This window comes from Centroberyx affinis, unplaced genomic scaffold, assembly GCF_046629955.1.
Source record: "Centroberyx affinis isolate AG114_WGS23_722 - 3 ecotype Tasmania unplaced genomic scaffold, CSIRO-AGI_Caff_v1 ptg004441l_1, whole genome shotgun sequence".
Lineage (NCBI taxonomy): Eukaryota > Metazoa > Chordata > Actinopteri > Beryciformes > Berycidae > Centroberyx > Centroberyx affinis.
Window position 1 is genome coordinate 127,840 of NW_027282112.1, and position 21,255 is coordinate 149,094.

Here is a 21,255-nt window from a genome sequence, read left to right on the forward strand (position 1 = left end):
CATTCTGTTCTTCTGTTCTGTCTGTGCTATTTTTTTTTTTTATAGTTTAATAATGTCGTTTTAGGATTGTTTGAACTCTTTGATGGATTTTGGAGCTTTGAAAAAAACTCTAAATGAATATTATTGGTATTATTAGTAGTATAGTAGTAGTACAAGAAGCAGCAGAAGCAGTAGAATTATCTTTTGTTTTGATGTTCTTTAACTTTTATGGGGAAGCGATTCAATTATTCAGTTAATTGCTCATTGTTTTTTGCTTTGAGAATAATTGAGATAATCTGAGAGTTTCTTGTCATTATCTCCTTTGTACACTAAGCCTGTCAATAATCTGTACACCTCATTTAAGTTTGAAGAGACCTTCAGTTCATTCTGGCCTCAGATTTGGAGAGTTTTCACAGGTGCTGGGAAAAAAAACAATTTTTTAACAAGACTGTGGTCAAGTTTTATTCACAGTCACTGAGTGAAAAGGAGCTACTCGGGTGAAAAGGACTAACAATGACTCTGGTGTAACACACACGCACACACACACACACTTACATACACACTTCCTTTCATACAGTCAAATTCAGTTAAAAAGCGCTTTAAATGAAGCAAGTTTGACAGAGAGTGCTTCACAGAGCAAAGAGAACACAGATAACAAAGCAGAGAGAAACATGAACAGCCACTGAGTCCTGTCCTCGTCCTTGAGACCTCCCACCTGGAATGAATGGAGATGGACCCGGCTGTATTTACGAGTTACTTATTCAACAGGAGGTACGCCTCATCCCCCGAGCAGTCAGGGAAGAAAGACTGATGACAGGCGAGGAAAAGAGAGACGACGAGGGAGAGATGGAGAGAAGAGGGTGGAAGAGGAGAGGGGAGAGGGGAGAGGCAGGATGGAGAGATAAACAGAATAATAGACAGAGCCGCTGATACATTATTCAACACCTTTCCTTAGACCCGTGAGCGAGGCTGGACTCATGGGAGTTTTGTTTAGGCCATTATGGCATTGTGATGGTTCTATAAAGTAGTTTTATACTGGTAAATAGAGGCTGATAGTTTTAAAATAAGTTTAAAAAAAGGTATTTTCAAGTATTTCTCTATTTATTCAATATTATAGACAGTATGTGAAATGCATTACTTATACAATAAAAAAATAGTGACTTTTTCCAAACTGTCTCTGTCCACAACTGCCAACCTTGGAGAGGGTTGATACAGATAAATTCACTATGTGTATATGACATGAGTTTGTGTAGATAATGACCAGATTTTCATGTTTGGGTGAACTGTTCCTTTAAGGGGCCAAAACTGGCCTTGATTTTTGAAGCCAAGAGAGATAGTCCCTCTACTGGCTGGCGGCAGAATAACTTGAAACCCAAACCAAGTCAATAGGACCGAGGTGTATGGGGCCCGTTTTCTCTGTAGAAATGTGAAGTCAATCATTTTTATTATACAAGAAGTTAAAGTTGGAATAGCTGATTTCATATCTTCTAATGTCTCTCCTTGGAATGATTTTCTTTTTAAATAATTGTACCATATTTATGTGAACTTTAGTGCACATAAGGGGGCGTGTCCACATTGTATACTTTGCATTGAATGCACTGAGATAGTTAATGTTAAGACAATTCTGTGATGAATTAACAGTTCATAAGACTAGAGTGAAATCACAATATATCACAATTAAATATATGATATCACAATAAAAAAGGATGTGTTTTGTTGCTACTCTGTTCAGTGAACATGAGCAATATGCCATGCAGAGCCAGGATAGAATTAGACATAATCAGTTTCCACAGGCTTTATCCACCTTTTACCTTGTATGATATGGGGAGTCCATGGCAATCAATGTATCATGAATTGAGAATGCATCATAAATTCCAATGCAATTCCTGGATTTGGAATTGCACCCAGCTGTAAGGAAACAGAACTGGAATTGAACTGGAATGGCAGGAAACAGAATTGAAATCCATGAAATTCCACTTATACAATGTGTAATCTCAGATATGTGGTAAGAAAAAAAAAAAGACAAAAATGGAATTTCACAGAATTTCATTGAATTAAATTCAACTTCCTGAAATTCCAATTCAGTTCCAATTGTGTTTCCTATGGGTCTTTTTTTTTTTTTTTTCAAATTCCAATTCCAATTCCAAATCCTCAGCTGAATTGGAATTTATGAGTTAATTCATGAATTGACCCCAACCCTGCTTAGCAGAGCTGATGCACGTCTTTTTTCTTTGTATGGAGAGAACGCCACACCAAACTCCCTTCAAAAATCTGGCAGTTTAATGTGCCCTTGAGTATTGGGAAAGGTACACACCCCTTAAAATATGTAAAATGTGACTTTTTCTGAACTGTCAGGTATCACCCTTCAATTTGACATACTGTATAGACATGCAGTATTTGAGTAATATCTATATATAATATGAGTCAACTTTGAGAATTGATTGGCCTGTTATTCCTAATACTGTATTATAAAAGTTGAGATTTTATTAAAAAAGAAGTGTTGCTTGGTGGATCAAGTAAGGATTTTAGGTACTTTTATTGGATGGACTACCCATTTCTCTGCAATGCAGAATCTCATTTATCAGTTCTAAAAAACCCAATTATCAGATTTAATCCTGCCCAATTACTGAAATCCTATCACATAATTTTGAAAATCTGGACCTCAGAGACTTGAAGCGACAGTAAAGTTGCACACCCTTAGAACAGTGAACACCGAATCACTGCAGATGGGGAAAAAAAGATTGATTTTTTTGTTCAGTGTTTCATAAATATAGAGAGAATATCGGTACATAAACAAAATGTGATGTCTGAGGCTGGGAACAGATGGAGCGCTTTGAGAACAGCTGAAGGGGAGGATTAGAATTTAAATGATTTCAATGTGTTACATCTGTTTTCATTGAATTGAACCTGCACTGTCTATTGCTCTTACTGAAATTATATGTATGGTGAGATGTTGGAGGGAAAATGAGGATTCTGCCTGTGGAGTATGGAAGCAGAGGAGAGGAGAGGAGAGGAGAGGAGGGGAGAGGGTCCAACTTTCCTTTCCTTTCCTTTCCTTTCATTTTCCTTTCATTAACACTGGAGGTGATTTAGAGCTCTCTTTTTTTTGACACCTCTGCAGCTCTACATTTTTACCAGAATTAGGTTTTGAATTAAATATAAGATATAAAAAATAGAAGTCACATTTTACATAAAGAAAGAAAATCCCTGTATAGTCTTGCTTGGCACCATTGATTGCGTGCTAGAATGTTCTGAACCATCTCTACTTATAGTTTATAATACAGGAAAGATGGACTTCTACATGGGTTGCCTCTGCTCTGTAACAACACATGCAAGGACATGTGTGTGTCTCTACATCTGTGTAACAGTTAGCACTCTCACACTAAATTAGACTTTCTCTGATAAATATGTTTTTATCCTAAGGCAAAGGATGAAGCAACGCAGATGATCTCTGGTTCCCAGCTGCTTGTTCTGCCATCCAGACTCACTTGTCATGCAAAAATCACATTACACTTATAGTATACTCCTTATAGGACCAGGTTTGGAACAAAGCCTAATCAGTGAGGTTCAATTATGGGACAAAGCTTTCTGGGAAGTCTCAGTGAATAAACATGTGTCTTTCCATGATCAACACTAGATGGCGCTGTTGTCAAAAGGCACCGTGCCACTTGTCATAAGCAGCTGCTGCTTTCTGAACGAGGACAGATGGATTTGTCCACTTAAAGAGCTTTGGTTGCGCAATGAGAAATAACACACTGCGTTAAATACATGGAGCGTGATTACGTTCTTTATGAATACGGCAGGCAAAGGGGAGCGAAGAGCTCAAATGAAAGTGTGCCACTAGATGTGAATTAATTACCACCAACAGTGAGATCTACACTACATGGATTCATTGTGAGGTGCGATCAGTTTGGAAGTGTGCCAATCACACATGGACACACACACACACACACACACACACACACACACACACACACACACACACACACACACACACGCTCACATGCCCCCAGTACGGTCAGCATGAGATGCAGATTTGCTATTTCCATCCTGCTGATTGCTCCGTTGCATCTCATTCACCCAGATGGAAGAGAGCCAGCTCCCACAGTCAGTGCTGGCTTTCCTAACAGCAGCTGAGCGGTGCTGGATTTACACCGGCATTAAGAGATCTAGTGTCTAGCTCTATAATGTGGATCTGATGTTCTGATCACTTGTCTGAACAAGGGAAAAGTGATCTTCCATGTGGTTTTGGCAAGTGTGAGAAAATTTTAAAAGATCATCAGATTCATTGCAATTCATATTTCATGATATTCCTAAGATGTTTTTGGGAAACCCATCAGTCAAGTGACCATGCTCTAAAAGTGACAGGAATATGATCAGTAGTTGACATTGGAAAAGTGAATTCCCAAGTTACATTGATTCATTGATGTGCATTCCCCTTCTGTCTCAATAGAGGGCGACATTGTGCTACACATGTACTGTACAATCAACTGGTAGTTGTATAGCAGATGATACAGTATTTCTTTGTTTATGAGGAATATGACTCTTTCTAATGGCACAAGACCATACTTCTTGTGTTGCTCCTATGCAGAATAGCATCTTCAGTTAATAGATATTATGTCACATGAATGAATGATACATGTCCAAGGCAATGTTTTCACTTCCCCCATAGAAATCTGTGAAACTCAAGGGTCTGCTGACCAAAGGTAGTTACAGTATCTGTGCTATGTATTGTAAAGTAATAATGTATTACAAATGAGCCTGACTGAGATGCAGGCGACAGGTGTGGGAGGGATGGAGACCCGGTGAAGCCGCACACACCTCTCCACTGAGTTATTACGCACACATGTTTTAGCTGCATTGTTTTTAATATCGCGGAGACATTGGCTCATAAGTGTCAGCAAATCCAGCCTGCAACTTTTCCTTTTTGTATATTTGGGTAGGCCTAATAGTCAGAATATTGAGTGCGCATTCTGCTACTCTACCAATGAGGCTTAAATCTAATGACTGCATGTTATGCTGTGCAGATGACTGTCACTTTGATCTTGGAGTCGGTTCCAGACAGTTTCAGCAGAGCTATCCTATGCGCAAAATGATAAGACATGCTTTTCCTAACTCTTAAATTCCGTGTGCAATCAGCAGGTGTTAACGGCCACCGCCTTTGGGTAAATCACGTCCACTGCCAATTTCCATAAATACCTCCCTTTATTTTGCGCCTCAGCCTTGGAACACCCACAAATTTAAAAGTGCTATAAATACTAAAGATCGTATTATCGTTACAAAAGGATAACATTATTAGAAAATATCTTATTTTTTAGAGATAGCTACTGGATGATGATTTGTTTATTTGTGTGGCTGCTGTGAAATCAAGCTCTAAACCAGAGTCATAATGAGCCTAAATGGTTATGAATATAATATGATACAGATATTTGAGGCAAAAGAGAGAAGTCGATTCTTTATGAAATCCCATTAAACTTTATTTCATTGAGAATACATAGTACATTGCACATTTAACATCATGAAAATTACTCTTTGATTGTAAAAATACACAGATATTGACATTTCCATCTCTGACAACCACGCCATCTGAATACTTTACACTCATGTAATTATAACATTATGCAAAAGCTCACATTCTGAATGTGATGCAGGAGGTAAAGCAGCTGTCACACATATTGCTGATGAATCTACCCAACAATAAAACAACCATATAGTTTTGCATGTAGCCTATACAAAAAATTATAGTCTATATACACGCTGATGATTTCATATTTACAGTGTTGAAAATGAACAAAATGCAAAATATACTTAACTGCTCTGAGTATCTACCAAGAGCAGTGCTTGAGAAGGTGAAAGTTCAGCTTGGCACAGTCTATTATTGGTTTGGGTTTGTTTTTTATCGAACGTTATCGCTCAATACAAATACAGCACGGCCATGTCTGCATATACTGTAGGTGTGGTACTGTAGTTCCATGATGAAATGTTGCATGCCATTAATAATACGTGGAGTTCACACCATGCAACAGTAAATACTGACAATAATTATGCTTTTCGTAATATATCAGACTAACATAAAAAGTATAGCACGAGACAAAATGTATCTGTAATATGTTTAGTCACACTTAACGCTGCGTGAAATGTTTATATTCAGTCCTTTCTTTGCCATTTTGCCTGGATCAGACTTAATTCTTGGCACCCCCAATGGATGCAGTGTATTTGGATGTGAAACTGGCCCATCGTCTTTGAGAATGCATTATTATTAAGGGGTAAGTTAGAAAAATATAATTTTGAGCAATTATTTCTCTGTGTGACAGAGGTATTAAGATACTGTGTGCTGCAAAATCTCATTTATCCTCAATTAACTTTGCATCCTTCAGCAAACCTTACATTCACTACGGCTGTTCATATCAAAACAACCTTTCAAGTCACCTGACATCATTCACATTATTCATCAAAACCACTACATCTCTTATTTTCTCCCTTTTGGCTTTCTTTGCTTTATTAATTTATAGCAAGCGTAAGTAAAACAGACCTTAAAAGCGTTATCTTCCATATGGCATATCTTCCCTTATTTTCCATTTCTTTCTTTTCAGGAATATACGCAAAAAATATTCGGATTCGGGCCTCAGAAAGGAGTTTGTGACACATCTCCACCTGGTTACGATGGGTCTAGCAGCTTCCTAGTCTTCCTAAAATACAAACTTTTCCTGTGTGTTGTCAATAAATATTAAAGTGCTGATACTGAAAGGGACCGATGAAACCAAATATTCAAACGAATGAAGAATTCCAATACTTGATAAAACACATTGTATGATTAAACCACATATAAATATAAATACAAAAAAGAGAAGATAACTTGTCATTCTCCCTCAGTTACAGTGTTTCATTTTACAGCTTTATAAAGTTTAGAAAAGTCCTGCGGCTACAGGAGAATGAGTGGTTTCTATGCGATGGGGAATATTAGTACTTCTGGCTATTTACCAAAGGTCAGTGTGATCTGTATGTGGAGTAAAAATCACACTTAACACAGAAATACTCAGAGGGTGGGGAAAGAGGGTGAAGCTCAGATGGAGGGTCAAATACCATCTGTCAAGAAGAAAAGAGGCTACTAACTCTCCCAGGGTGCAACCTTGGCAAAGGCTTTGTTTACAGAAAGGTATTTTAATCAAATATGATTTGTTTGAATGCTTAAAATCCACATTCATCATGTGTTTCATGAGCTTTGAACTTGAACATGAAAAAAGTTCTCGAAAAAGCTCCCGACTCCACGTGCACACATCTGAAAGAGCTGTGACGTGCACGAGCATAGATGTATTACTGCACCAAGCACAACGCACTGCAATTTAGAAGTGCTTCGATTGGTGACGACTGATTCAGGATGCTTATAGTGCATGGAAGTGAAACCTGCTAATGCACGCTAAAAACCTGCTGCACTTTTACAATATTTAAATGTGAGGGGCTTTCACCGCTTTATTTGATCATAGTCACTTTTTAAAAATCAGGGCAATTTGATGAAGTTGATGATGAGCTGCCTTCCAGGCCTGTAGGACCTATCTAGCTAAACTCTCCATTTCTGCAGATAGATGTACTACCTGTTCACCAGGCTTCCAGGGCCTTGGCTCTACTGCAGGGAAACAGCTGACTGTCTCACTGCAGGATGAAGTTACACTCGAGCACCAACAAGGTGTTCAGATCAGCACATATGCCCCCTTTCCTAGCCTCAACTATTAATAGGAAAAACATGTAATACTGACCCCAGATCAGCATCTATGTCAACCTCACCCTACTTGGGTCAGCTCAGTAGAATGCGATTCACCTACGACTAGAGACTAGAGAAAGAGCAGAGAAAGGACAACCTGGTCAAACTCTTTCTTTACTTCAATGGCTCTTTCTAGAACAAGAGAGATTGAACTGGCTAACCTTCAGCACAGAACCAAAAGGTAAAACTCAAATAAGTCAGCAGTAGGGGAGGGGGGCGGGTGGAGAGAACCAGGTCGTAGTCAGGACACTGGAAAAGGGGCGCAGGTGGTAATGCGAGATGGAGACTATCATATTGTTGGACAACTTTACGCCAAAATCCAGGCATCCGCCTTTCCACGGAAAAGCTAACGGAACAGAAACGACCCTTAACAGCGCTAACCCAACTACTCGTCCCGCCCTCCGGCCGCCTCAGCACGGCGAGGAGGACATCTGGTCGTACTCGGGACACTTGAGGAGGGCGGGGTAGGTGGAGGAGTTCATCTGCAGCGAGGCCTCGGAGGAGATGGAGGAGGCGCTGCGCCCGCGGCCGGCCCAGGCGTCCGGATGGAGGAACTGGCCGGAGTAGTCGGAGCAGTTGCTGAGGCGCGGCCGGTAGAAGCCCTGGTGGGGCCGGTACATCTCCTCCGCCGTGTAGCGCTTCATGAACAGGTACACCGACATGACGCCCGCCGTCTGGTGGGGGGGGGGGGGGGGGGGGGCGGAGACAAATGGAGGCGTTGAGTTCGGAAATATCCCTCCACGTGTCTGCTTCGCATGGCGGTTTCTTTCCTGCTCTGTTTTACCTGCTTTTAATTATCTGTATTCTGATTTGAGTGTTATAAATAAAATAAAATGGTACATGAAGGAAAATAGGAATACAATTTTTATTTTTATTTTTACCAACAACAGGAGTAAAATTCTGGTCATAATACTAAACTAAAAATTAGCTATATATTACAGAGTATATACATAATAGTACATACATACATAATACTACAGTTTTGATTCTCCTTCCCTGTTTCCCCACCATTAAGATTATTTATTTCACGGTATGAAACAACAATGGATCACAGGAACCGCACTAATATGTGTAGGCTATCTATAATGATCTCACTGTGCATGGGTGAGAAATAAGCAGCTACTTTATTATTTATAGATATTGCACTGTAATCAGCAGCAAAGATCATGAACCCACAATGAACATTTCAATCATGGCTCACTCGTTTGTGTGTTTCTGCAAGCATATGGGTGTGTGTGGGTGTGGGTGTGTGCATCTTTTCTCTTCCTTCTCTTTTTCTTCCTGTCCTTTAAACAAGAACATCTGTGTAATTATTCTATTGGTTTATACCAAGTCATGTAACAATTTCACATAAATGCGTACATGCTACATTTCTCATCTGTGTTGCTCCAGACTCTAGCAATTCCCATTATTATATCAAAAACAACTTGCTGAGGCACACTGCTTGGTTGAGAGGCATAATCCATTATTGCACAAATGAAATGGAGAATGAATATATCACACATAGCTTAATAGCCTTATATTATCATGTCTTAAAGTTTGAAGGCTGAGAGTGTGTATCTAGCAGTGTGTGTCTAGAATGAGAGAGACTGGTGTCTTGATCTAGAAAATTAAGCTTTTTCTGCACACATTGTAAATTGTGCTAGAAAAGAACATCAGCAAAATGCCTAAAATGTAAAATGTAAGATGTAGAATGTAAGCTTGCATGGGAAATTCACCAGTGTTATCCTCCCTGTGTTAGCTGATGTTGGTAATGAGCCAAATGCAAACTGATACCAATGTTGTCCATAAAGGAAATGAACACAGGTGTCACTGACAAAGTGTGAACTCTGGAAGGCAATGTCTTAACACATACATAAAACATAAAAGGATTAAGTACAGTCCTATGCTGATATGATGTTCTTCAGCTTTTACAATGTGGGGCCCAATTTGAGAAAATCAATACATCTTGGTACCTACCAGAAACAGGCCCATGACCCATTTTTTGGGTTAGTAAAGAAACATTCGTCTAGAGGACTAGGTTCAATACTTGTGTGTGAAACCAGCCATACAAGGTACGGGACATGCACATGTGTCGTAGCCAAGTTACCTCAGTGAGCAGGAAGGAGATGGCAGCGAAGGCAAATGACCAGCCGTACTTGTAGCTGAAGTAGGCCTCGTTAGTTTTGGTCCTGTTCAACATCTCATCATTAATGCTGGAGATGTACAACACCAGACCAACCACCAGAGACAGACCTGGGGGGGAGAGAGAGAGAGAGAGAGAGACAGACAGACAGAAACATAAACAAAGAGAGAATTCTAATGACTCTGGATAGGGAGGAAGAAAAGATTTACAATAAAACAATGGACTATGTATGGTTGGAAATCCCCTTTTTAGCATAAATTATTACAAATATTCCCACTGGTAATTATAGATTTTATGTGAAAAACAACATCAATTTGCTTCACCGCAATGTTAAATTTGTGCCACATTGATGATTCACACAGTACTATAATACAATTTCATGTTTTCATTCATTATTCCAGATATTTTCACATACATTCTTAAATGTAGATCTTTATGTTTAATGTTTGGGGAAAGGTATACCTGCTTACCCTTTCCCCCTTGCATGTATTCATTCATGTAAGTAATTAAGAATGTATTGATCTTGAGAAGTGTGAGTTGAAGCCAAAGCAGGTACCTGACAGGATGAAGAAGATTCCAGATACAAAGGCCAGGATGGTGCGGTGGGGTCGGATGTGGCCGATGTTACTGAGGACGAAACCGATGAACATGAAGAAGAGGCTGACCAGAGGGAAGGGCGTGGCAGAGCGGATCATCTCTGGACGGAGTGGAGGACAAAGATTGGGATAGTGGAAGAGTAGAAGAGTAAGGAGAAGAAGAAGAAGAGTGAAACATTTGTTCTAAAATATAATATAATTTCTAATATAATTTCTTGTCATTTTGTGCTCTATTTGAGGGCCTGAATGAGTAACCTAGCTTTCCATTGACTTTGATGATAGATATGAGTTTGTCTGAATTCACTGACTTGTATTTCTGTATTTATTTATTTTTTTCTTTTTTAACTTTCACAACAAACTTTTCAAGGCTGTTTTGTTTTTCCCTCAGTCCCTCAGCAGCATGAGCTGCCTGCTGAGGCTGGTCTTACTCCACTGCCTCCACAGGCATCCTTATTTAGGAAGATTGAGCTGGACCTCCCCACTGTGAAACAATGGTATCTCCAACAAGTGTGCTCCATTACGCAAAATGTTACCCTTCCAACCGAGTGGACCAGATGTCAAAGGCCATAACCTTAATGGAACAGGTTATTCAATTAGTTGGGTAAAGTTAGGATTGTGTGGTAAACTTGCCTATTTCAATCTACTGTAGATATCCAAGACTTGTAAAAAATTAAAATTGTCATTCTCTAGTCACCCTCATGTCAGTTGTAACACTGGTGAAGTTTGTATGTCAATATAACACAAAGTGAGCTAGTTGTCGCTGCTCCTTGCAGCCTTATCCAAAACAACTGCCGTGAATGGAGACCATTTCTTTAGAGTTCCAAGAAAGGCAAAAAAAAAATGACCATGAAACGATTGCACCGTGGGTCCAAAAGCAATTTTATGGTAATTTTTTGCCCTTTTTGGAACTCTACACAAACGGTCTCCATTCACTCCAGTGTTCCAGTTGACATGAGGGTGAGTAGATAATGACAAAATTTTCATTTTTGGGTGAACTATTCCTTTAACTCTTGGCAAAATGAAAAACAAAGCAAGTAAGTGATTCTCATTTCGGTTTCATGTTGAGCCCGGAACGTGGGCAAATTCGGGCAAGCTCGATGCTCCCTTGTCCTCAGAGGTGTTGCCAGGTCTGAAGCAACGGCGGTGACAGAAGATCAAATGACAGGCACAGCAGTGGCAGAAATAAGCTGTTACACAACATGCCACTTCAAAGTGTTCATTCTAATGACACAGAAGCAGAAATCCATCGTCGTACATCAACGCATCACTGTCTTGTGACCTGGGGCAACTGGAGATCATGTGCAGGCACCGTGTTGCGCATGTTACTATTTCTACATCAAACATCTTTCCATCTGGAATTCCGAGGTACAGCAAATGCATAGGTTAACTCCAATTCTCCTGTGTGTCTTGAAGCACAACTGTTTGTGTCACAGCCATTGGGTAACAGAGCCTGACACTTCCCAGCATCGTTATCTTCTTCTTGAATTTTCCCTTGCATCACAGGTTTTCGGAAAGAGAGGCCCCATGGCTCTTATTATCGCCGTCTTCATAAATCTTAACTGCCTATATCTTCCTCACTTCAGGCCTAAGGGAGTCTTCTTTACTTGTTTCTTTCTCACACGCAAACCTCTGTCACTGTGCTTCTTTCACATTCTGCTTTCTCTCTGTCACTTCTTTCTGCCTTCGTGTCTCTTCTGATTTCTTTGTCACCTTTTTCCTGCACATCCACTCTCCTCCCGCTCCCTCTTTGTTTCTTTATCTGTTTCTCTTTCTATCTCTCTTTTCGCTCCAAATGCATTACTTTCACCCTTAGATGCTCTTACCTCATATATCATCAATATGCAGCATTCAGTGCATTACAGGAGTTATTTTGTGATGAAGTGTTGTAATTTACTTTTTTGGTGTACCCACTTTCCCTCAGCCTGCCTCATCTATTTCTGTTTCAGTTAGTGATTTCCTACATTTCCCAGAATGCCTTTCGACAATGGTCAATGAAGCTGCTGTAAGTGGAGAAACTGCTATCTCTGCCTCTTCTACGATGCATTTCTCGGTGCAAAATCGTGAGTCTAGAAAGAAGCTCTTGTTCTTCCATTGTAGCTGAACTAGAAATATCTCAATGTGACGTCATGTTGCCTATGCTTGGCCAGTTATACACAGGAATATGAAAAATACACCACCAAACAACAAAATGGATCTGGAAATGCAAGGTGCATCTCCAGTAGCTGTTTTTTTTTTTTTTTTAACAGCACTGAAGTGTTTTAGGGTGGGGTTTTCCTTTCAGATATGAGGGATATGAGATCTGAAGTGGCTGTCTTTACTCTGACAGCATCGCTCTTCCTGGTCCCTACTGCCTGTCTGCACACTACCAGTACTATGTCTATCCATGCGTGTCACCCTGCAGGGGTCTCTCCCAAATGAAAATGGCACCCTTGCATTTTTCATACACACCCAGCTCTTATCTGGAGTGGACCAAGCCTGGCCGTGGGGACTGGGACAGGAATAGCACAAACACACTTCTAGGGGGGGGGGGGGGGGGTGATGACAGTACAGTATATGCATCTGTGTAATCAAATATTCTATAGTGGAGCCACTCAGGGTTTTCCAAGGAGCGCTCCAGGGGCCTTGTTTGTTTGTTGACAGCTTCAGTGTCTGTCAAACTGTGAGTGTGACTGGTGCAAAGAAAGATGCTGTGGATACTGTACATCTTCCATCTTTAAGTTACAATTGCCAAAAGGAATTTGCGTGCATATGAACATTCTCCAGTCAAGATTCAGCTTCAGTTCACGGAAAACATCCTGAACTAAATATTACTGAACAAGGAATTGTCTGATTTGCAATATGGTGTGCAGCACACAAAAACACTGGAGGCTATTTATCGTGACATATCCATTCTCTCAGCCTCACGCCTACCTCTTTTAGATGAAAAAGTGCAGAGATTTTCAGCACAACTGCCAAAAGGATTTTTAGAATAATTGTTACATGAACCTTTGACTTTTGGAGTGAAATTCCCATTAGTTCATAGAATTTATTCTCAATTCACAACTCCTTAGCCTTGGAGGGCTTTGTGAATTTGGCACCAGAGGTTTTCTGATTTTGTAAACACTGCAAGGTCATGCGGATGTCAGTATTTTTTTTTAACTATTCTTACATTGAGAAGAGCGTATTACTTTTCAGTGCATGCATGGGTGGCTCCTGTCAATCATCCATGCCATTATAATCCAGTATGCTATTGTTTATTGTGCTCCTCTGACTAATACAAAGACAGGCATGGAGACATTTACTGTACTTGACATTAAAAGAACTGACCTAAAGGGGATGTTATGCCCTTTGATTTGTTGCTTCAGTCAGCTCATATCAGTCAACTTAAGGTCTTATATACAGTCAGTCTTGTCATAAAGACACATAGAATATTTCAGGACGCACCATCAACTTAGAAATATATTTATCCACATCGTCATCTATTTACAGTCTGTTCACATGCAGAGAGGCAAACGTTTTGCCTCTTTTACGGCAAATTTCAGATAGGAATAGGTTTTGAGATTTTTTTTTCTTTTGTCTCTTGTATTTGCACTGTGTACTTGCATGCTTTTGGTGCTGTTTAGCAACCCAAAGCTTACAATTAAGATGATCTATATAAAACATTTGAAAAGAATATCTGTCATTGGCTTATGTTTTCTGACCTATAGTGATCTAAACCGAAGATACACTATATTACATACTAAATACATACTACTCCAAATACTCTTTTCCCTTCTCCACAACCTTGAGTAAGATGATAATATGTTTGGTGCTGCTATTCTACAGTGATATTTCACTATGGTTTTTCACATCAACAGGAACCACTAATCATCTTGATGAAAAATAATTGCAAACAATCTTAATTTTTTTTTTTAATCAAGATATGATGCAAGATATGCATGTATACTGCTTTTTGGAAATGGAAGCAAATGAGTGACATCATTATGAATACTGACTGCACATATTGGTAAATAACTGCTCACAACCTCACATGGGTTTATGTGAATGGAAGCATCCCTTATACAATGGTAGAGTGTAAACATCCACTTACTCAGGACACTAACGGTGGACTCAGAGGTCATCTGGACGTTAGTGGGCATCACATACTCTATGGTGAAACACCGGCCTTTCTCGTCCCCTGCAACAAAGGAGAGAAATTTTTTTTACAGTCAATTACATTTCACAGACATTTGGAGTTGGGACACGGTTCAGCATTCTGCAGAAGTGGTGAGACGGTTTACTGGCCCCTTGCTACATTCTACAAGGTAAAGTCAAATGCAGAGGGATGTATGGAAGTGGAATAAGTGGAAGTCTCTGTGGCTTATTTGTGGTGTTACCTAGCATGGCAAAAAAGCGATGACTGTTGCACCTGTTTTGCATAATATGCTGGTATGAGTCAATTTTCAGCAATGGTTGTGGAACGATTTGCAATTTCGACTTATTATAACTGTGAAGATGTTGGAAGCCAAAATCAACCTCGCAACAAATTGCAAGTGAAAGTGAAACGACATCTGCTGTCAGTATCTTTCGGAGGAACACCCCAGCAATAGATTTTAGCACCTTGCCCTTTATCACTTTGACACATACAAAGTCTAGCACCTGCACACCATAACACATACTCACACACACACACACACACACACACACTCGCAACTGATGTATTTCTCATCACTTAATTAACCCCACACACCCAGAGGTGTTGGATTAGGTGATAATATGCGGTTGGGAATATGTGATCTGCATTCATATTGTGTGCGTGTGTTCAGATGACTCATTTACCCAGCGGTAATACAATACAAAGTTCTCATGCTTGTATTATACTGTATATAAACTTTCCAACACAGGCGCTCTTGAGCAAGCATTTAAATCAAGACGTGACTGACTGAATGAAGGCTAAAAAAGTAAAGATGAAATGTGAAGGCGAGAAGCATCGGGGGAGTGTGTGAGAGAGATGTAGCAGAGGGGATGAAGGGAGACGAGAAAGCATTAGAGCTGTCAAGGCTGTCACTTCTCTCTCCCCCGCTTCACCTCTCTCTCTTTGTGTCTCTTTTTGCTTTTGGCAGAGCCTCAGCATTAATTAACCCTGCTGAATGGAGTGCATCCTCGCTGTCAGTCAGCCATTATTTAATTAATGTAAGGTTAGGTCTCTGCGGTTCCCCGGGATCCCCTCCGCTGCGTTATTAAGCCGTCAGATCACTGTGTGAAGGGCTTCCCTGAATCCTATTAACAGTCCACTCTACTAGCTTCCATAGAGGACGACTTAGCACAGTGCGAGAACCAGCTTGACCCCATTAACCTCTATCAAATGCCTTATTGAGGGGAGAGCATCCAGAATACAGTTCAAAGAAGTGCTCACTTCAATGGCTGGCATAGAAAGAGGGAATCATTTAAAAAAGAAAGAATATCGTTAGGTATTCATTATGCTCTTTTCATGTTTTCTTGCATAATTGTGACTGTACAGCTAGTGTGTGTGTTTTTTATCTTTTACGTCTATTGAATGGCTTGTCCAAGAGAAATCATTGTGGAGTTCAGTCCATTTGAAAAGTAATTGCAACAGAAGGAAATAATAATCATAATTGAAAATGTTGACTATGCTTTCACGTAGCAGATTTGTGATCATAAAACTAATGGCCCCTTTTCTTTTCAATTATGTTTTGGAAAACTGCAGTAAAACTCCTATTCCAGGCTTGTAATGAAAGGCATTTATGTCAGACTAGATGAAAAAATATCAATAATGAAGAGTCGTGTGGAGATTACTGCAAATGGGATTTTAATGATGGTGTCTTGCAACTATTGCTGGAGCAAAGACAGAGTTGCAGTGTAATTGTTTGAATGGGAGATTATGCTCATAAATATTGCAAAATGATACAAAATGAACCCTCATTTCTAAGAATGGCACCTCCTGCTTCTTTGAAAACTAATAAAAGACAGCTGATTTCAGTCAACCATTTTACTCAATGCACAGATAACACTTGATGACACTCTATTCTTGCAAATAGTCCTGCTATAGGTCTTGCAGCCTACTATATATAGAAACAGTCTAGTGCTGTATACTGAACATAGTTTATAAAGCAGACTGTAAGCACTGGCTATGTGAGAAGAGACACATGCACATGCCCTATACATGCACACAGGCTGAGCTCTAAACACTGTACATGACCTCAGGCTGGAACCAATAGCAGCCAAACACCCAATGAACTGAAACCAGCATCAATGTCAGCCAAAAACACAACCTCATTCACTTTCGATGGCGTAACAGTGTACTGTGATTGTTTCTGGGTCAAACACTGTGAGCCAGAACAGTTAAGTGAGCAATAAGGCCACTCGATTGCCCCTAAAACACACACTGGACCATTAGTCCTGTTATTGCAGTGTCCTGCTGAGTGGCAGGAAAGCATGTGTTACCTAATCCCAGCTGGATTGCCTACATATTCACCGACTGAATGGTTAATCCCGGAACAGGACAGAGGTGGTCAGTTCAGGCACATAGGTAAGTGGAACAATTCAATGACAATTCAAGTAAAGCAAACAATTGCAGTTAAGTTCAATATTGCCATTTCCAGAAGAAGGAGGAGGAAGAAGAGGATAAGAGCAAAAGTGGATACCTGGTTTGCCCCGGGACAACACTTGTCCAGAAGGTTGTGTCTCTAAGAAAAGAATAAAATCTTATGGTTAGTGCTTCCAGTCCATTCAAGACCGCCAACCATGACTGTGTGATATGCTGGAGTTGGGAGACGAACATCCTTTTGATAGGCTCAAAGGTGGCTGAGCATGCACAGTGGGGAAAAAAAGGCTTTTATAATGATTTGTACGTCACTTATTTTGTTAAATGCAATGGTGGAAAGAAGATGCAGGTCAAAGAGAAGGGGAAAAAGGAAATGCGGTCGTAAAGCTGAGGTTCTTCTGCATCTACGCCTTCTGCTGCTACAGAATACGAGTCAGGCACTGGGGAAGTCATGAGGAAAGAACTGTTGCAAAGCCATATATCGACTGGACTGCTGAAAACTATTTCAAGGGCGCAGCCTAGAGAAAAAACATAGTTTGGAGATCACACAAAAGGAGAGGTACCGGTTATATCAGAGCACACACGGAAAGAGTAAGTAAAAACATTCATGCTCCTGTGCCAACAGTGTTCAAACATTGAGCAAAGACTAATCTTCCATGCTTGCAACAGACAGCCCATTAGTTAAAAAAGAGGAAAGAAAGAGGAAAGAAACAGGTGACTGAGCATATGCAGTACAGTACAGTACAGTATAGTGAAAATAGAGATATAGGCAAGAGCGCGCACTGTATCACCAAATGACCAAATCAGAATGCCATGCTATTCACTAACAGTGTGCAATGAGTAGAAAGAGTAATTAATAGCACTGCTCAAAAAATGTGTAGATTTAATGTAAATTTCATTATCGCATATAAGATCCTTTGAAAGGTTGTGTAAAGACTTTGCGCAGTTTGGCCATTCAGAATGGCTGCTATCATTACTGTAAGACACAGACATCTTCTCCAGAAAGTCAGGCAGCAAGACAGAGGGTTTTCCATCCTACAATCTCACATCAAATCAGGCAACGCTCCAATTATAAAGGGGCTTTAGGACACAACGGTGCTAGCTTGGTGGATTAGTCTTAAAGCTGAACCACGAAATTTGCGCTTGCAATCGGCGATGTAGGGGGCTACGTGCTCGCTCAGTGCTCTTTTCAAGGGCTTGTTTGTGCCACAACTTGATTTGCATACATTTATTCATGAATAAAATGAAAACTCTGTGCTCTGTCCTCTTAGTTCAAGCAGCTGAGGTGCAAAACAAGGTGCAGATTGCCCTCGCAACGCGATCTTAGTGAAGCTGGACCACAATTTTGCATTTTACCCCTCCATGGTAATCTCTCTGTTTGGAACTAAAGGGAGGTCAGTCTGATTTGGGAGCTGACTATATGAATAATTAAACAGAAATATTACAAAACATTCTTAAGTGTTAGTCGATAGTTGTTAGATGATATTGTTTAGCTGTATCACTACACCTGATGAGCAGACTGGACACCATTTGCCACAAATTACTGACCACCCAATTGGTCATAAAGCTACATCTTTGAGCAAAACACAACAGGATCAAATTCATGATGTACATTTGATACATTTGGCTCTACTATTGGGTCACCTCACCTTGAGCAGCGAGGAATAAAAGGAGTTATTTAACTTTGTATGTATGTTTTGCTTCACATCAACTACATGATGCTTCAGAGGGATTTCCTGCTGAGCAAAGTTTTTAAGTTTTTCCTAGACTTCGTACGTCTTCATTCCACTTAAATGCAACCCCACGCAGCGGACCCAGCCTCCAACTCACCAGCCAGGAAGCAGACCCTCCAGAGGCCCGAGTGGAGGGACATGCGGATCTCGGTGCTCTGGTTGAGGGGCAGGATGACGCCCTCCTCCAGGTAAAGCCAGTAGTCGGTGCTGACGGCGATCCCCAGCAGGCCCAGGCCGCACACGGCGAACACGCTGCTCAGCAACGTCAGCGCCTTCCTGCCACATAGGCTCATACCACAGCCTCAACAGCAGGGGGGGCGCCGCCGGCAGAAAGAGGAGCTGGGAGGGGGGGAGGGAGAGAAAAAGAGAGAACTTCACCGCTGTGTTCATCAAAGTAAAGGGGAATTAGTCTTTTTGAAAACCCCTCATGAGACAAGCTCAAACAGTCCCTAAAGGAAGAGCGGAGGAAACGAATGGGGGAAACGTTATTAGAGGATAAGAGGACTTCATCGCTGTGTTCAATAAAGTAGCTGGAATTTGTGTTTGAACGCCCCCCTGAGACTCGTACATGCTGTCCCCTAAAGGAAGAGCAAAAGGAAGAGGGAGAGGAAGAGAATGGGGGAAATGTTAGTGGAGTGTAAATAGCGATTCTCTTTCTATCTTTGATTACACTTAAAAGGCCCGCACTGCCAAAAGTGTCCATCTTAACAAACCATTTACTCTAGAATTGAGTCTTGAGGTGAGATATGTTCACTTGTTATCAAGGCAAATCAACTCTCTCTCAGTCTCAGTCTCAAGAATTTCTTGATACTAGTGGAGTGACTTATTTTGAGGTTTTTCAACATATTCATTTTCTTGATAATAGTGGAGTGATTTCTTTTGCCTTCAAGATATTAACGTTTCTCGGAAATTCCTGAAACAAGTACAAATGCGTGGAATTATCTCACCTTTAAAGAAAAAATACGATTTTAGACCGAATACAGGACTGTTCCATACATGAGAAGAATTATTTGAAATTCAAATTATTTCTATTTTCAGGCATTAGTACAAGGAAAAAGAAAAGTTGACAACTGCAGAGGACTAAGTTCATCAAATCTCAGCAGTCCATCTTTCTCCCCTGCCAACGTTTTTGGCACATTCTACCGCTCATACGCTGAGCTGACAGTCTGTGTTGTGCATAACTTGCGACTGACTCTACCTAACAAATGAACATGGAAAAGCAAGTAGACCAAAAATGCAAAGGTGAGGCTGAAAAACTGAGTGGAAACAGTCCCTTGGGGCAGATGTGACCAAATGCCACAAACTGATGAATTTATTTGGTCGTACTAGAACTGACAGTGCAACGTGCGTCAGTTCTGCTAACATCAACGCAGTATAATGTTGCCACATAGCTGGCATCATAGCTATTATGCTGCCTTCAGGTGCTGTCAGAAATATCGCAATTACGAGTTGAGAGCACATGAATGATAAACAAGAGGGTAAACAAGGAAAGTCAGGATTTCCTAAGATATGACATTTACTGGCAGAGAGCATAATGGTAAAAGTGATGCATTTTTTTTTATCATACTTTGAATTCAAATGTATCACCCCCCTATGTAAAATGCCTTACTTCACTCTGAAGGTTCTAAAAATGCTCTTACCAGGAGAACTAGTCTTATAGATCTTCTTCCTCTTAGCTGGGAAAGAAATCTAGGAAAAAAAGGCAGATTTCCTGAGCCTCCAAATCTCTCATTAGAATGTAAATAACCACGTTGCACAGGGCCAAATGCTTAGTGGGGCACTTTTTATAAAAAAGTTTTTCGTTTGACTGCCCTCACATTGCCTCCGGCCAAAAAACAGCAGTATAACTCACGCCACTAATAGTGCTCCAAAGAGGAAAGCTGTAAAAAAAAAAAACAAGTTATTTACTACTTTTTCTCCTCTAATCATCCGTAACTTGTAATATCCGATAAATCCGATTCAGCCCAGCTATGTGTAGCAAAGCAGAAGCAGCAGTGCAGATGGTGGATGTGACAGCACATCAATGCATGCGCTCGTCAGACAAAAACATGGCTCTGTTCGTACGGTAGCTGATGCCCACACTTGCCGGAAGCTGGATAGCTGGGGAGCTTGGCATGGGATACGCGTTGAAAGGAATTGATTTTACATAATGAGTTCTCAGTGTGCTGCCACGCTGAGCGCCTAGTGGGAGATTGGGAAGATGGAGTGAATATGTGACAGGATTTTAAACTCTCCATAAGATCTGTGGCGTTTTTTCCTCTTTTTTTTCGCTCCGTGGATCAACTTTGGTGTAGTGGCATGATTGGACCTGTAAAGAATAGAGCTAGAGCATGGCATATGTACAGTATGTGACAAAGATGAGGCCTCCTATATTTTATGAGATTTCCAAGGTATGTTAGTTTGATAATAACCTTATTTCAGCCAATGAATGAATTATGACTTGAGTTACAGACTGAGTTACAGACTTTTTAACATATGTTACCTGGATGAATTTTCTACATTTAAAACTGAGAAAGTAAAATCCAATCTGGACGATTTGT

The 21,255-nt window shown here is 40.4% G+C and overlaps 1 protein-coding gene across 2 annotated transcripts; it reads right to left on the reverse strand.

The window, feature by feature from the left end:
* Nucleotides 1-8,148: 8,148 nt before the first annotated feature.
* On the reverse strand, nucleotides 8,149-19,008 carry LOC139665090 (voltage-dependent calcium channel gamma-5 subunit). Of its 2 annotated transcripts, XM_071544055.1 has the most exons (6): nucleotides 18,813-19,008; nucleotides 17,083-17,124; nucleotides 14,529-14,615; nucleotides 10,420-10,560; nucleotides 9,828-9,973; nucleotides 8,149-8,412 (listed from the first exon to the last, which is right to left on the reverse strand). In XM_071544055.1, the coding sequence occupies exons 1-6, from the start codon at nucleotides 19,006-19,008 to the stop codon at nucleotides 8,149-8,151; spliced, it is 876 nt and encodes a 291-aa protein (XP_071400156.1). The 2 variants fall into 2 exon arrangements, with proteins under 2 accessions (XP_071400156.1, XP_071400157.1); XM_071544056.1 differs by lacking the exon at nucleotides 17,083-17,124.
* Between the last annotated feature and the right edge of the window lie 2,247 nt (nucleotides 19,009-21,255).

What these genes read in the sequence shown, in the direction of transcription:
- LOC139665090 (XM_071544055.1), bottom strand. Translation starts at nt 19,008, where the DNA reads ATGAGCCTATGTGGCAGGAAGGCGCTGACGTTGCTGAGCAGCGTGTTC. An exon ending in GAGGGTCTGCTTCCTGGCTG is followed by an intron (nt 17,125 to 18,812) that starts GTGAGTTGGAGG and finishes TTCTTTTCTTAG; the next exon opens with AGACACAACCTTCTGGACAA. An exon ending in TCTCCTTCCTGCTCACTGAG is followed by an intron (nt 8,413 to 9,827) that starts GTAACTTGGCTA and finishes CCCCCCCACCAG; the next exon opens with ACGGCGGGCGTCATGTCGGT.